Genomic DNA, 16,958 nt, shown 5'->3' on the forward strand with positions numbered 1-16,958 from the left:
TCAAGCTTCAACTACATGCCAGAATTTAGATGAGGAAATAGATAATAAAAGGAGAAGAATAATGCAGAGGGATATAAAAAGAGATGACAATTTATAGGATTTATTACATTTAATTCAGCCAAATATTAGGCATATATAACCTGCTTGTTTATATTGATTATAAGTTGCATAAGCAATTATATACCTATCAGCAATACAATTTTATATAGGCAGTAAGAGATACCCTCTCTCGACCACTTTCCCGGTACAACAATCTCTAAACTCTCAACACGGACGCTCATTTACCTGTAAAGGAAGCGATTAAATGGTGATGAAAAGCCAAACTAATAAATTCCATCACAAATTTATTATTAGCCATCCTACTAATGTACCAAAATTGATCTTACTTTCCCTCTAACAAAACAAGGGTCAATATTATCTTGACCTCTACAAATATACCCAGTAATCGACACAGAAGCTCATTGATTAAAATGGTCGTTAAGTTAAGTTTGTTAGTTCCTAATATATTTTGTATTCGTTCTTCCAGCGTCTGGACGATAGTTCACAGACAAGTATCAAAAGTTGTTATATACTCAAAAGGAAAATCTTACCGTAGTTTTGGCGGACTGTAGTAAACTTGTGAATGGCCTTTATTAAGGAACCGTATCTCATGGATTTCAATGGTCCCATATGCCTGTGATAGAAAATAGAGAACAAATCAAGATAGGGAAATGCAAAATTGCCATGAATAACAGTGAAGTAGCGCAGCATGTGTTCGTGAAAGAAAGGGTGCTCCGCAAATATCAATTTGATTAAGACTGAAGGCATTCAAGTAAAAGTTTCAGTTATCGATAATAATATCTGAAAGCAGGAAACTAGAATAAATTCTTCTCAAGTTCTCTACAATCTTTGCAAGAACAGTCAGAATTCTCCAGTGGTGATGCTCCAAACTTAGCCTCTCTCGCCATGCGCACAGACATATGTATGTGTGTGCATAAAGCTAAAAGTGCCAAAATATGAAAATTTCAAGACACAATTAAATAGCAAATACCAACTGATTATTAAGTTTCAACTTTCAAAGCCTATGAATGCTCGAAATCCAGAATCCCAGTAATGATAACATCTGATAACACATTTAAACCAACTTAACTTGGAGTAGAACTTTGATAGATTCACAAGAGGACAGCAGCTACCGATAAAAGCCATATACATAGACCACATTCGGCCCATCCAATTACGTATCAAAAAATCAAATTTAATCAAGACCCGACTTTCATATCACTGTTGTCAGCTAAGTAAAAAATAGAAACATGATATAAAATTGATTGATTTCAAACTAAAACAGTTTGAACGCCCTTTGCATTCTGCAAACTAAGTAAAAAGTAGAGTTACAAGAATGCAAGAGTATAGGTGCTATCCAGTAAAGGAGAAGCATAAACCACAAAGAACTAAACTTATCAAAGCATTTTAATAATAATCTGAACTAACCATGAAAAGTTCCAGCCAAATGGAAAAGCAAGGACAATCAGCAGCAACTAATTCAATTTCTCATTGTGTGAGAAAACTTACACTATCTCGGTGTATCGAATTCGCCAAGCTGGGAATCCCAGGTAGCATCTTACTGGTGCATAAACTAATAGGAGGTCAGGCTCAGGCCCTATATAACCTGATGGTATAAAAAAACATCAAGTCCCAATTGACTGCAAAATTAAAATTTGAAAAGAAATCAAGATTTATATTATTCAAGAGATGCAAGTTAAACTGACCTAAATCTCTTAATGCCTCATTCACGTGAGTTTCTGTAATGGCTTCTTCATGTCCTGCATTGGAACTAACCAAATTTGTATACTTCGTTAAGAGCAGGTTTGCTGCCTTGGCTACTGCTTCCTTTCCATCAGAGGCGGAAACAAATTCCAGAGTCATTTGTTTATCTTCTGATGGAAGATTCTTTTGAACTGCTTCCTGCAAAACCAGGCGGGAAGTTAAGTGTGAGTTCGGGAATTGTTGGTTGCATTCTAAGGATATTTCTATGGCATTGGAATTTTGATCACATCGTTTCCGCGTAGGAGAATAAAGTAACAACATGGACAGGTTTCTTAAGCACGTTTTGAAAGGGCAAAATTTAGAAGCATCTAAAAGAATATGAATAAACAAATCAGTGTAATTTTATCAAATAATTCCATAGTCCTCTCTTTCGTCCCCGCTCAAGAAAAGAGAACAAATTATTTCTTTGATCTCCAAAAATCTTTTCCCGAAATGCTGATTTCTACCAATTCAAATAAAGCTTCAACAGTAAGAAAATCAATCCAAAAAGTGATGTAATTGTGGATATGGAAGTACCAGTAAGGACAGCCTACTCACAATCACGAGTCCGATAAACAATGATATTCCAGAGCAAAACTGTTAATTGACGCCAATATAGGTAAAAGATAATTAGAACACAGAGATCAGATACTACCTCAATGTCTACTGCATTATTCAACCTTTGTATAATGAATTTCTTGGATTTCTTGAGAACTCCTAGAGAAAGAAGATTAAAATGATATTTAAAACCAAATATTCTAAATTTATTGATTTTGTTTAAGTTTACCATATTTTTTACATGGAAAAAAAAGACACTCTCATCTGCTCAGATTCACTGTTTATAAAACAATTTTACCTTCAGAATCGTATATGCATAAATGTTTAACGCCAATAGCTTTCAACCATAGCAACAGCTGAAAAACTTTAGAATATTGACAAGCATCTTCGCTTTCTATCACAATGGCAAGGTATTGGATCTTGCCAACATCAAGGGACTTATAACAGTCCCACAGTCCCCTAGAGATTAAATAACTTTCAGTCCCTTGGACGATACCAACTCCAGCGTACCATAAACTGACAAGAAGATGAACAAAATGCCACAGAAGTCGAAGACAGAGGTCACCAATCTGCACAAATTTATACATTCAGCTCAACAAAAGCAACTAATATGACCACATGCACAACAATGTCAAAAATTATTGTCTAATCCAACGCAATTAATGTCAAACTAAACCAGTTTATAAGGCGCATTGCTATAGTTGATTCTGATTCAGCAATTCATGGAATGTTATAAAAAAAGAAAATTACGCCCTCGCCATATGAAATATTGACATATAAATGGAATGTTATAAAAAAAGAAAATTACGCCCTCGCCATATGAAATATTGATACATAAATATTAAATAATAATAGCATGGCAGCTCGAATTCGATATAGATATAATATTTTCTCTTTTTAACGTTAGATTATGTATCAAAAGAGTAGTATGAGACATTTATTTATGATTTTATTCTATCACAAAACTTTTTTGTTTTGTGTTGCTTCTCAAACTAAATATATGTGATTTGATTGCTTATTTATTATATATAGCAATGAAAGGGCACCAATAAAATCCATTAAATTTCAATCTCAAGGACAAACACAATAACTAATTTACAGATAAAAAATGTTTTTCTAACGAAATCTAAATGCACATCACCATACTAATAATAGAAGGAATTACAGAACTTAGCAAAAATGTGGCAAAAAAACTAAGAGACAAACCTGATGAATCCAACACTGAACTCTGTGAACTTCAACTTTAAAATTCATAATTCTAGCAAAACATAAAATCAAACAACAATAAAACCCCATTAATTTATAAAAACATGCAGTCACAAAATCAACACATGAAAAAAAAGTCAATTAAAAATCCAAAAAAGTAAGCGTTTTTAAGCTTAATATGAAAAAGCAAAGATACCCAGTTAAAGGAAATTGGTAGAAACAATTTTCATGTGATTAAAAAGATAAATGTTCTTCAGTTTTTGCTGTTTAAAGTTGGGTTTGTTTGAAATTTTAGGAGTGAAAAAAGGGAAGGGTGCAGTCTGTGTGGACTTGCAGACAGTTTTTTTTATTTCCTTCCCAATTTTCGACGTAACTGTGCATAATCTATTCAATAGTCTTACCATACAATTTTTAATTTTTTTTTTTGTCATAGGCAAACTTAACTCGGTGAAGTGTCAAAACAAACGAAACCATTTCTCATCACGAATGAGTCAACCGTTCAAAAATGTAATAATAATAGTGTCAAGTGGTCATCATTAGAGCTTTTTAGTCACTTGATGGGTCGCCCAAATACGTTTATAGTGTATAAATTAAGATTTAAATTTTCTTAACCGGAAAATTAGGTTAAAAGAAAAATCCATTTCATCAAAAAAATTGTACATTATGAAATTGGAGATGTCATTCTTAACACGTGTGTTAAATCGGATAGTTTAGTACGTTTTGTATTATATTAGTCGCATTTTAAATATTTATGCCTTACTCCAAGACATCATACATTAGGAATGGAGGGAGTAACTTAATTTTCATATTTGAAGAGAGATAAAATTTCAGTTTTTGTTTAAGATCCGTCAACTGATATATTTTTTCAGTAAATGATTTACGATTAGAAAAAGAAAATCTAAAAAGAATTGCTGTAATTTACATTATAAAAAAAAATGGAAAGACCAGCTAGATAAAGAACACAAATTCTCAACAAGGCAAGAATTTAAATTCCTTGGATCCAGGAGATAAGAAAACAAAATCAAACTGGCAGCAAGTTAAGAATAGAACAGTATAGGTCAGCCATTTCTCCATCACAGTCCCTAGTCCACCACATTCTCTAACCGTCTTCCACACCGACGCCGTTATTGCATCCCCATCCGAGTGGAAGCAATTAAAGGATAGAACCTCCGGTAATGGGTATCGAAACTCACGATAGTTTGCTCATAGAAGAGTTGCCGCCACAAAATTTCCTCCATTGAATCTTGATCCTTCTTCTTTCCCTGTATTTTCATTCAGAATAACAAAAAACTGTCATTAAACCATAATGAACAAACCCTTTCATTTCATGCAACAAAACTACATTGGATAAAATGGATAACCACAAAGATTAGGCCGATGGGTAATCCAAGTTATAAAAGTATCTGCTTACACTACATGTGTTCTAATTTTCATTGTTGCCGTAAACATAATATGGCATGATAAAGGAACGAATTAAATTTTCTACATGAGCAATTAAAAACATAGACACGTGGAGTTAAAAAAGATGTGAAAACGTATTTGCGGAACAAAAATGTTCAGTACAAAACTAAAATCAGAAACTCTGAATGATTTCTATGATTACTTATTAGTATATCATATTATGCTAGGGGTACTCAACTGCACAAGCATTTTAGGTTGTCTAAGAAATTTGAGCAGATTAATCTCTATGAACTTCAAATCCTTATTTTGTTGCAAGTTACAACGAGTGATCCTAGAACAAGCAAACATCTAGAGCTCAAACCAATAGTTATGCTGGCATAATCCCATGCAGCCATGACCATCAGGTATACACAATGAGATAAAATCTTCTAAGCTTAAAAAATTGATGTTGTACTTGTTTTAACATACATAGCAAACAACAAGGGAATATAAGAAAGTAGAGAGAGAGGAAAACATTTTTTGTTGCTTTCTTATAAAGAAAAGTGAGGAATTTTGAGAACAATTCCTTAATAGAGTGCCATGTCTCAAGATGAAATGTAAATATGTCTGTATTGTGCCTCCAAACCTCAACTATCATGAGCAGAAAATTCCAATGAAAAAAGAAGAGTTGCACTTTTACATGTTCCTCACTCTTGTATTATTATGAACCAAAACCAGAAAATGGCAAGAGCTGCGAAGTACCAAATCAGGGAATAAGCACAGTCTACCAATGGACCATAGTTGTTAAAAGCACTAGGCACACCTAAAGCACAAAGGCCTCATATAGCGCGAGGCGCTAGGAACAAAAAAAAAAGGGTGAGAAACATGTAAAACAAATATAAAAAAGATGGGGTTTCTTTAACCTCAAATTGCAGCATTTTGCGCCTAAGCGCACCTGGATGAAAGGGGTCGCCTGAAGTGTTTTTCAGGCGCACCACCTTCACCTAGGCGCCTCGGGCGCGCTTTTGACAACTATTTAATGGACTACTCTCACTAAAACTCCACTATCCTGAAATAGTAGAGTTCACTCATATAAGAGTCGTCCACCGTGAATCCGATCTAGGTAATCCGATCTAGGTAAGAATTTCCCAACAAACCACCCTTTCCTCTCATTCCCTTGTTTCCAAAAGAGACTACCCCAGAAAAAAAAATCAATCAGTGCAGAGTCAGCATCTTCTGAGGATCCTATACATAAGAATACACTATCAACTACAATAACACCATAAGCATTGTACTGAAAATTGCACAAGTAACAGCATAGATGTCACTTAAACTTCCAATAACTGCCACAAATAGATAGTGATCTTTTTTTCGATAATTGGGAAGGAGAGCAGTTTGCTGCCCGTAAATAGATAGTAAATTATATCCGAATGCATTAATAAAAAGGGATAAACAACTCTATCACACACACACTAAAGATCAACTAGGTATCCCAATTCTGTTCCATCAATTCAATTAATCATACAACAAATAAACATAATACCGAAAACAAACTTCGATAAGCACTATACCTACTGAGCCGCATCCTCCGAAAACCGAGCATCAAAAGGAGCAGAAATATGAGCATGCCCAGAACCACCACTAGCAGCTCCAGAGCCATGTTGCAACTCAATCACAAGCCACCGAACAGCCTTACTCATCTGCTCCAACCGAACAGCACTAATAGGAGGAAGACCCGTCGTCGCCTTCCCCGTCATAGAACCCGTAGCCTCATCGACCAGACACTCCGACCCAATTCTTTGCTTGACAGACTCCACAAACTCCTCCGCTTGATCACAGGCTACCCTAAATAATTCCCACCGCTGCTTAAAATTTTCTAATGCGGCGTCTGTTGCTGGGGTTTCCTCGGCGCCGGAAATTTCTTTGACTTCGAGAACTGTAGCTGCTGCTGCTACAAATTCTTGATACGCGTTGTTTAGAGAGTCTACGAGATTGTCCATTGCATAAAATAAAACCCTAGAAATGATTGTAACTGTGAAATCAATTACAAAATTGGATCACGTGACCTAATTTTTTTTTGTTAAAAGATGACAGAATTCAAGACTCAAAAATGGGTATATTAAGAAAAAAGTTTTTCGATTTGAATCTTAAAAAGACTGTAGCATTGCAATTTAATTTGGCCAAATGTCGTCCCCCTTTCAAGAGATGTTAAAGCTGTTAACATATGGGACTAGACTCTCGTATAGAAGAAGAGACCAAACTTTTCACAAAAATCATGACCTTTCAATTTTGTCGATTTTGGCCAAAAACTGATTATTTGGTTTCACAAAAGTCCTGATATTTCCATTTTGTCGATTTTGGCCAAAAATGAATTATTTGGTTTCACAAAAGTCCTGACCTTTCAATATATGTGCATGTCATGTAGGCGCCACATAGGTAAATTGAAATCGAATTGAGAGTTGGCCACAATTGAAACCAAATAATCTGTTTTTGGCCAAAATCGAAAATTGAAAGGTCAGGACTTTTGTGAAACTTTTATGAAAAATTTGGCCATTTAATTTTGAAGAATAGAGACGAAGCTTGCGTTTTGCTAGTGGCCCATTTTTCTTTTAAACAAAAGATCACTTTACCCCATCTATTTGGCACGAAATATTAAAAATGTTCAAACCTGGAAAACCGAATCACTTATACTTTAAACTTGTCAAAACGGCTAAAAGATCTCCATATGATGACGTGCCACCTTAATTGGAGAGTGAGTTTCTAACTAATCACAATTTATTATAATTAATCATAATTAAATACTAATTGATCATAATTACACTTTAATTAACTCGGAGTCTTTTTGAATCTTTTTTTTTAAAATCAATTTTTTTTCAATTTCCGGCGAGGAGGAGCTCCTCCTCCTCGTCGGAAAAGAGGAGTTGTTGCTCCTCGCCGGAGAAGAGGAGTTGCTGCTCCTCAGAATAGTTTTGCTCCCCAGACACCTCGCTTGAGGAGCTGTTCTTGACGAAGAATAGTTCTTCGTCAAGAATAGGTCTTGTGTTCTTCACGAATCATGAAGAACAAGTCTGTCTCTTCTTCACGGATCTTGAAGAATAGATTCTTTAAGATTTGTGAAAATCTGTTCATCACGAACAGTTCGTGAAGAACATATTTGGGTTTTCTTCTTAGGGGTGGCCGAAATAAATGGTAGCCGGAAATAAGTTGTTGAGTTAGAATGTTTTTTTTTTTCAAACACAATAATTTTGACAAAGAACTTCTAATTTTTTAAAAAAAAAACATTTTATTTTTGTTGTTAAAATTTTAAAATTTGGGGGTTAATTTGTTATTTTAAGTTTTAAATTAAATGAATTAAAATATTATTTTTTTTAATTATTGGGTACTAATTTGAAATGTTAAAAAAATTAGGATCATTTTAAACTTTTTGCCATTAAAAATCACCTAGAAAAAAAAACTATACTATCAAAACCAGAGAGTGTCTCACTCTCTTGGGTGAGAATGGGAAGGGGGGTTTTGACCCGATTTTGTCAAATTCAGGGTAAAAGTTACTTTTGACCCGTTTTTGTCAAGTTCGGGGTAAAAGTGACTTCTTTTGACGTTTTGATACTTTATGCCAAATTGAGGGGGTAAAATGATCATGTAATACCCCGGGTTTTTTCGGCTTGTTCCGACGAACTTTCCGATGTGTTTTGTTTGATCTTTGGTGGTTTGGTTTTTTGAAACTTTGTTTTGATATGCACAACCTTTATTATGATGTTTTATCTTATTTCTAGTGTGGATCGGACCTTTTGGAGCGACCTTGGGCTTAAGGCCCAAAACTAATTTTTTTTGTGAACATAGGCTCTGTCACGGGCGTGAGAAAACACTATTATGTTCGTCGTTTTCTATGAATATACCCCTTATCTAGACGTAAATTGTTTTCACTCATTTCTAAAACCCTAGAACGGCTGAGAACTCTAATAAACTCATTTTTTTCACTCATCCCTCTCATCTTTTGGTCTTCGATAGGTGATTTGTTCACTTTTTTCATGGTTTAATCGGTAGTTTATCGTTTCGTACGATTCTTGATTCATTAGCTCCTCGTATTTCATTGTTGTAGGGATTATGACTCATCTTTAATCTGGATATCTCTTTTCTTTTGAATTCAAGTGGTATGTTTTCCTTATCTTCCTTTTGTTATGCGTAGAGATTCGTCCATTGTTGTGGTAAATCGATTCTTGGTTGTTGTGATGTTTGGCTACTATTTTGGTGATTATTATTGCTATTTATTCATGTTATTTAATGAACTATATGATTGGGAATGTTATGGTATGTTATGTCCGATTGTTGAATCGAAATGGGGATTGGTTGCCTTGGGTTTCGGTTATGTGTTTTGTTTGGATATAAACTGTTTTGATAATGTTTTAAGGCTAATCATAATTGAATAGTTTTGTTGATCTTGAAATTGCTATCTTGATGTTGAAGCATGTTAGATTGATTATGAATAATGCTGGTGACGTGTTAGAATTGCCATTTCTTGTTTGAGCTATAAGCATGGGTATTTAGTTGTTGGTTTTGAATCTGAAATTGTACCTTGAAATGATGTATTATAAACTGAGTTGGATGGTATGTTAGAGTTATATCATAGTTATTATGTTGTTGGCTCGTTTTACAGTTTAGGTCAAATATTAATATTGTTGTGGTAATGCCATAATATGATCCTTGTTTGCTTAATCATGTTAAAGGACTTGTTTATCATTGTTGTATGTGTTTTAATGTTGGGTTTTATGCGACGATGTTGGTGTGGCTTGTGTTAGCCTTTATTCGGTCACTTTTGGTGCATGATATTATGTCGGTTGATTGAGTTCTTTGAGTTCCATTGTTTTCAAATGAATATGATGATTTATCAAATTGTTTTTCGGACTCTAAATTTTGGCTATGTTGGGCCGGGTTAGATTTGGATCGCCCGACATGTGATGTTGAGCTTGAAAGTTGATAACTTGTCTAACTCACTACTTTGAGATTTTAAACTTGGTTTTATGAATTTAACTTTCTTAATCAGAATGGTTTTCCAGATTTGTATTAAATGGAACTCAATAAGACTTAATTGTTTGTTGACTTTGGTTGTTTATGGTTTAGGTATATTTGAATTATGCTTCTTGAATTATGCTTTGAATTGTTGGTTATACTAGTCTTATGTGCTGTTTAGTATTCTTAGAGTTAGGGTTAGTATTGATTATAACTTGTGCTTTGTTTCTTAGACCTATCGACTGCTCGTGCTTCAGAGTCAAACTAGACTTAGTTGCTTGTCAGGCTATGTTGTATTAGCAAGCAGTGAGTTTATTATACTACTATCTACCACTTTATTAAGTAAATCGTGTATTTTATTATATAAGTGTTTTCGAACTGGTTTTCGAATCGTTATAGATCTAGATTGAAACGAGCATTAAGGTTGGAGTCTTGATTTTTCCTGAACATTGGTTTTTTTGCAGGTTATGTATGTTGTATATTATCCGCGAGACCAGCTACGAGTTTCAGAGCTACCACTCCATATTCTAGCGCCGGTCACGATCTATGAATTTGGGTCGTGATAGATCCTTTGTTCTTTTTCTTTTTGAGAGATTCTTATTAGGAAAAAGGTCAAATGAGCCCTTCATGTTTGGCATGAGGAGAAAATTGGCTCTCTATGTTTGAAAAGGTGCTAAAACACATTTAATGTTTAAAAAACAGGTCAAATGAGCCCCTCCTTCTAACACTGTTTTAAAAACCATTAATTCTTACTTAGGTGGAATCTGACGTGGCTTATTGAACTTGAGGTGGTTCAGATCTGCCCTCAATGTCTGACATATGGTTCAAGCATGCATTTCATGTATAAAAATGTTCAAATATGTCCTTCATGTAGTAAAAGTTTCAAATATGCCCTTTATGTATAAAAAGATTCAAATATGTCCTTCATGTATAAAAAGGTTCAAATTGAATTTGAGCATCAAAATATTCCGCTTGGTAAGCCCGCGAGCCTAGTCGAGATTTAGTAAAAAAAATTATTCTTTATTATTATATATACAAACACAATAATATCTTTATTTTTCATAAAATTTAGTTTTTAAATATTTATTCAAATAATCAAGTCGAATCGAGTTCGGAGTCAAATTATTCTAGCGAGTTCGAACTCGAGTTTCTAAAATGAAATTTTGTCGAGTTTGAATTTAGTTTCAAATTTTAAAATTTAAAATCGAATCGATCTCGAATAATTGTATTTTTTTAAAGGAGATTGTATTTTTTTTAGAATCTACTCGATTACATTGTTAATATCAATTGATAATAATGTCTTTTGATATGAGACAAATTGTTCAAGGCTTTAATATGTCATCTCATTCTGTTAATTTAAATATAATAATTGAAACTCGAGAACGACAGAAACACAATAAAAAGGTAAAAAAAAAAAATCAAAATTTGCACTACAAAAAAACTGCTTTTTAACCACGAAAGTTTAACGAGAGTAAATAAAACTCCTAATTAAAGGCCCAATGGTTATAATTTTTTATAAGAATATGTAATTCCCCTAGTTAAAAACGTAATTATTAATTAGGAAATTTTTACTCTCTAGTAAATGATAATATTCTGTGGGTAAATGTAAAACATTTTGCGCCAAAATTTCCCACCAATTTTTTTGGAAGTTTCCTACTCCATGTTTAACTCCTTTTATCTTCTAATTAAAATAACCCCTAATTTCGTTTTTAGAAAACACGCTTAATTATCATTCAAAGAAACACGCCAGGTATATCTCTAAGAATCTCTAATCCCTAGAAAAATCACTAAGAAAAATCCCTAATTATTTCATACATGCCTCTATTCTAATCACAACTGATGTTTTCTTTTTATTCTGTACAATTTGAAGCAGGTGATTATCAAGAGGGAGTGAAAAATTGCTTAAGGTATTATTTAATTTGGGTAATCCTTGCTTTAATGTTTAGTTTGCCGCTATTTTGAAATTTGATAGTTTTATAGAACGTGATTGGATTGTTGGCACATCATTTTACTTATAATTTGTTTTTGCTTACTATATTTAGTTTGTTTCTTAGTGGCCCTGCGAATTATTTTTGGTAAAATTGTTGGGTTCATCTTGATTATCCAGTAATGTTTGGTTTCATTGGCAATTTGGGTCTACTTTTCAAGTTTAATTAGGGTCTGTTGTGAATTTTTTTTATATTTTTCAATTTTAATTTTCTTTTCTTTCTCTCGATTTTTCAGTTTTTTTGTTTTCTAAAATAAAAATTAAAAAATGAAAATTGTGTTTGCTTAATCTAATTTTTATTTTGTTTTTGTTTTTTATTTACAAAAAATAAATATTTACTTCAGAAGTAATCATATATAATTTATCTATTCAATTTCTAATATATCGATAACGAGAATAAATAAATTTAATGAATAATTAAGGAATAAGATTACACTATTTTTAAAAACAAATTATATAAATTTTAATAATAACACAAATTATAAATTCGAACTTAAAATCTTGTAGTTGTAAATAAACATTAAGTTAGATTTTTTTTGTTTGAGGAAAAACACTTCTTAAGATAATATGATGTCCAGTTAGAATAATTTTTTGTATTAATTTGAATAAACTTACATAGCCAATCAGGACTAAAACAATACTATTTAGTAATATAGTATAACCACTTGTATAAAACTCATATGGTTAAGACACTCAACCATGGAGTGTATGAAAACACTAGCTAGTAATTGAACTTCAATTAACATCTGATTATAATTGGACTATAACTATTTTAAAGCTTTGACAAATGAATTCGGCCATTTACAACAGTAGGTTCTGCTATGAAACTAAAGAGATGCAATGAAGAGAATTGAAGTTTTTGTTTTGGACTATTTTAAGTTTAAGTGCTGCAATTGTACTTAAACACATTAAAATCATCCTAACAAATAGTTGAGTATATAGGGTGTGGTTTGCAATTTGCTGCTGGTGTATTTTCTTCTAAAAGATCATTTAAGTTCTACTCTATTGTGCTTTGTTATTATTTTTTATGTCTAGTGTTTGGAATGTCGTTTTGCGTCAGGGCTACTACTATGTGTTATGTTCTTCGTGTAGTCTTGTTTAATTTATAGTTAGCTGGTCTGGTTTCAGTTTATAATTTTGTAGTAAGGCTAGTGTCTTCTTTTGCAGTCATGACAACATTATCATAATCCAGAAATTTGAACGATGAAATTTGTCATGAGAATGAATAATTAATTGAGAAAATTAGATGTATAATACAAGGGAAATGATGCATGCTTTATAGTTGAATTTGTCGAGATATGATTAACATACAAAAGGCACTACTATTAGAATTTAAAGTGCTCAAACTAGAACAGATCAAAAATTTAAATTAGTGGAAAATTTCTTAAGCTGTATATATTAGTGTTATTTAAGTTGATTTGGACTGTTTGTTTAACTCAAAGCTGCCATAGATTATATAGAATTTATGAGGCTTACCATACAATAGGTTGTCAACAAGATTTGTCACTGTATAATATGACTGCAAATGAGCCAAATAATTTGTTGGGTCTTACTTTGTCCATGCTTGCTTTGGTAAAAGTTTTGAATTTGAATTAATGTTAGCTTGAATATTAATTTAGCTAATGCTAGTTTGAGCTGCTAATTTAGATAATACTACTTATGTAAGGCTATAAATAAAGTTATAAAGCTACACACACTAGTAATAATATAAATAACCTTGGCATCGCAGTGCTATTACAACATAAAATAAAATATCATTAGAGATTAATTCATATTTTTTATTTTATTTTCAATTTCCAGGTTATTACACAATTTTGATATTTAGCTGTTGATGAAAATGGTACCTAGTAAAGAATGGATGAATTTCTATAAAGACCGATTAAATGAAAAATATATAGATGGTGTCGAACAATTTTTGAATTATGCTTTTAATCGAATTGGCGAAGAGAGTAAAATTCGATGCCCTTGTGTTAAGTGTAATAACACAAACTCTTCCGCTCGAGAAGTGGTTAAGACGCATCTATTCGTACATGGGATAATGCCTAATTATAGAACCTGGTACCACCATGGTGAACGATTTGGTGAATCTTCATCTCAGTCCTATGGGAAGGAAATTGAAGATTATGAGAGTGATGATGATGATGTTCAAGACATTTTAAAGGATCTTTATCCTAATATCGCTGATTTTGACACGAGTGACGGCATTAGTACCTCAAGTCAAAGGGAGGGTCAAAGGGAGGGTCATGAACCAAATGATGATGCTAAGACATTTTACAAATTGTTAAAAGACTCTGAACAACCAATTTACAACAACTGTAAAACATCTAAGTTATCTGCACTTGTTAATCTCTTGTACATCAAGAGTGTTGGTCGGTGGAGCAATGAGTCATTTGACATGTTATTGAAGTTGTTGAAAGATAAAATTCTTCCTATTGATTCAACCTTGCCCGAATCATATTATGAAGCTAAAAAGATCATTGCAGATTTGGGTCTCTCTTATGAAAAAATTGATGTTTGCGAGAATGATTGTATGCTGTATTGGAAGGAAGAACAAGAGTCTGATATATGCAAAATATGTGGTGAATCTAGATGGAAAGAGGATAAACGTAATGGAGAAGTCAAGGTCCGAAAAAATGGTAAAAGGCTGCCAAAGAAGATACTGCGCTACTTTCCTTTAAAGCCTAGGTTGCAAAGATTATTCATGTCTAGAAAGACAGCTTCTTTAATGAGATGGCATCATGAAAACGCAAAGAGAAAGAATGATGGGGTTATGAGACATCCATCAGATTCTATGGCTTGGAAATCCTTTAATGAGCTTCATAAGAAATTTTCGCTAGAGCCTCGCAATGTAAGACTTGGTCTTGCCAGTGATGGTTTCCAACCATTTAGTCACTCCAAAACTCCTTATAGCATTTGGCCAGTGATACTCATTCCATACAACTTGCCTCCCTGGTTATGCATGAAAGACACTAACTTTATTCTTTCAATGCTTATACCAGGTCCTCATGGTCCTGGAGATGCAATCGATGTTTATTTGCAACCTTTGATAGAAGAGCTAAAGGAATTATGGGAAATGGGTGTTCAAACATTTGATGCTTCAACTCATACGAATTTTCAATTGCATGCATCCTTGTTGTGGACGATTAATGATTTCCCTGCTTATGCAAATTTATCCGGTTGGAGTACAAAGGGTAAATTGGCAAGTCCTTGCTGCAATAAAGAAACTTGTTCTAAGAGGTTGTATAATGGTAATAAACAATGTTACATGGGTCATAGACGTTATCTTCCGAGAAAGCACAAATGGAGAAATGATAAAACCTCTTTTGATGGAACAACAGAGCTAAGATCATCACCAATTTTACTTTCTGGGAGTGATGTTCTTGCCCAAGTGAATGACCTTGAAGGAATGAGCTTGACTAAAGCTATCGGGAAAAGAATTAAAATATCACATGAAAAAAGAGGCGACAACTGGAACAAGAAGAGTATATTTTTTGAACTTCCATACTGGAGTACTCTTTTATTACGCCATAATTTGGATGTGATGCATATTGAGAAGAATATATGTGATAATGTGGTTGGGACAATTATGGATCTAAAAGGAAAGATTAAGGATAATGTTCAAGCTCGTCTTGATTTGGTAGTTATGAAAATTAGACCAGAGTTGCATCCTATTCAGAAGGGAGATAAACTTGAGTTGCCTATTGCATCTTACACATTGTCTCCAAAGGAAAAACATTTATTTTGCTTATTTTTAAAGCAATTAAGAGTTCCAGATGGATTTTCTTCTAATATTTCACAATGTGTAAACATGAAAGATCATAAAATCACATCCTTAAAAAGCCATGATTGTCATGTTCTTTTACAACATCTACTTCCTCTTGGAATACGTGGCCTTCTCCCAAAAGCTGTGTGTGAACCCCTCATTGAGTTATCTTTGTTCTTCAATAGTTTGTGCGGTAAATCTCTAAGAGTAGATGAGCTCGAGCAAATTGATTCTCAAATTCCCATAACTTTATGCAAGTTAGAGCAAGTTTTTGTTCCCTCATTTTTTGATATAATGGAGCATTTACCTATTCATTTGGCAAATGAGGCTAAAATTGGTGGACCTGTGCAATATCGATGGATGTATCCTATTGAGCGTGAAATGTATGAGTTGAAACAGCTTATCCGCAATACAGCTCATCCAGAAGGCTCAATTGCAGAGGGATATATTGCTAAAGAGTGCATGATTCTTTGTTCAAGATACTTGAAAGGAATGAAAAAAAAATTCAATAGGCTTGAGCGAAATTATGATGGCTGCCCTCAAAGAGTTGAAGGTGAAATATCATTGTTTTCACAAATTGGACGGGCATTTGGAGCTGGTTTGCCTCGTGATCTTGACAATAATGAGTGGAATCAATAGCGCATAGTTACATTTTAAGAAATTTCGATGCAATTCAGCCTTTCCTTGAGTAAGCATTCTTCTTAGTAGTATTTTTTTTTTTAATTATATTCTCATTTAAAGAATTATTCTTAGTAAGCATTCTTCTTAGTAGAAATTCTGATGCAATTCAGCCTTTCCTTATGCAGTGAATACTCAACATTTCAACAAGATGATATACCACAATTCTCGAGTTATGAATGGAATACAAAGTTTATGAAATAGTTTAAACATAAAGTGAGTGACTAGGTTGTTAGAACTTTTTCACTATTAGATAAAATATGTTCAAGTTGATATATTTATAAATTAATTTATGCAGGTTGCAAAAATGCAATTTCAAGATGACAATATCAAATTTGAGGAATTATTGTCATTATCTCGTGGTCCTTCCAAATACGCTACCTCTTACGGTGGCTATGTTGTCAATGGATATAGGTTTCGAATAGAAGACCGTGACATGGGATGTAAGACGCAAAATAGTGGAGTGTGCGTAACAGGCGATGTTGGTTCTGGGACAAACTATATTGATTATTACGGCGTTTTAACCGAGATTCTAGAGTTACAATATCTTGGAGGAAGGAGAGTTGTATTATTTCGATGTAGATGGTTTGATGTACA

The 16,958-nt window shown here is 33.3% G+C and overlaps 3 protein-coding genes across 4 annotated transcripts; 1 reads left to right on the forward strand and 2 right to left on the reverse strand.

Moving 5' to 3' along the window:
- Positions 1-72: 72 nt before the first annotated feature.
- LOC126683172 (uncharacterized) lies at positions 73-3,923 on the reverse strand. Of its 2 annotated transcripts, XM_050379012.2 has the most exons (8): positions 3,743-3,923; positions 3,547-3,598; positions 2,639-2,909; positions 2,438-2,499; positions 1,746-1,941; positions 1,549-1,645; positions 591-673; positions 73-285 (listed from the first exon to the last, which is right to left on the reverse strand). In XM_050379012.2, exons 2-8 carry the CDS (start codon positions 3,592-3,594, stop codon positions 278-280), a joined length of 765 nt encoding a protein of 254 aa, XP_050234969.1. In that variant the 5' UTR covers positions 3,595-3,598; positions 3,743-3,923; the 3' UTR covers positions 73-277. The 2 variants fall into 2 exon arrangements, with proteins under 2 accessions (XP_050234969.1, XP_050234968.1); XM_050379011.2 differs by lacking the exon at positions 3,743-3,923 and having other exon boundaries at positions 3,547-3,707.
- A 481-nt stretch (positions 3,924-4,404) lies between these two features.
- Positions 4,405-7,149, reverse strand: LOC126680775 (mediator of RNA polymerase II transcription subunit 32). Its single transcript, XM_050375958.2, has 2 exons — positions 6,498-7,149; positions 4,405-4,808 (listed from the first exon to the last, which is right to left on the reverse strand). The coding sequence occupies exon 1, from the start codon at positions 6,924-6,926 to the stop codon at positions 6,498-6,500; it is 429 nt and encodes a 142-aa protein (XP_050231915.1). The 5' UTR covers positions 6,927-7,149; the 3' UTR covers positions 4,405-4,808.
- A 6,608-nt stretch (positions 7,150-13,757) lies between these two features.
- On the forward strand, positions 13,758-16,322 carry LOC130015557 (uncharacterized). Its single transcript, XM_056105914.1, has one exon. The coding sequence runs from the start codon at positions 13,758-13,760 to the stop codon at positions 16,320-16,322; it is 2,565 nt and encodes an 854-aa protein (XP_055961889.1).
- The last annotated feature ends 636 nt before the right edge of the window (positions 16,323-16,958 follow it).

Source organism: Mercurialis annua, linkage group LG5 (genome assembly GCF_937616625.2).
Source record: "Mercurialis annua linkage group LG5, ddMerAnnu1.2, whole genome shotgun sequence".
Taxonomy (NCBI): domain Eukaryota; kingdom Viridiplantae; phylum Streptophyta; class Magnoliopsida; order Malpighiales; family Euphorbiaceae; genus Mercurialis; species Mercurialis annua.

Coding starts and splice junctions, on each gene's coding strand:
- LOC126680775 (XM_050375958.2), bottom strand. CDS start 6,926: ATGGACAATCTCGTAGACTCTCTAAACAACGCGTATCAAGAATTTGTA.
- LOC130015557 (XM_056105914.1), top strand. CDS start 13,758: ATGGTACCTAGTAAAGAATGGATGAATTTCTATAAAGACCGATTAAAT.
- LOC126683172 (XM_050379011.2), bottom strand. CDS start 3,636: ATGGGGTTTTATTGTTGTTTGATTTTATGTTTTGCTAGAATTATGAAT. Junction 2,910..3,546: donor TTCAGTGTTGGATTCATCAG/GTTTGTCTCTTA, acceptor AAATTTGTGCAG/ATTGGTGACCTCTGTCTTCG. Junction 1,942..2,437: donor ATAATGCAGTAGACATTGAG/GTAGTATCTGAT, acceptor CTGGTTTTGCAG/GAAGCAGTTCAAAAGAATCT.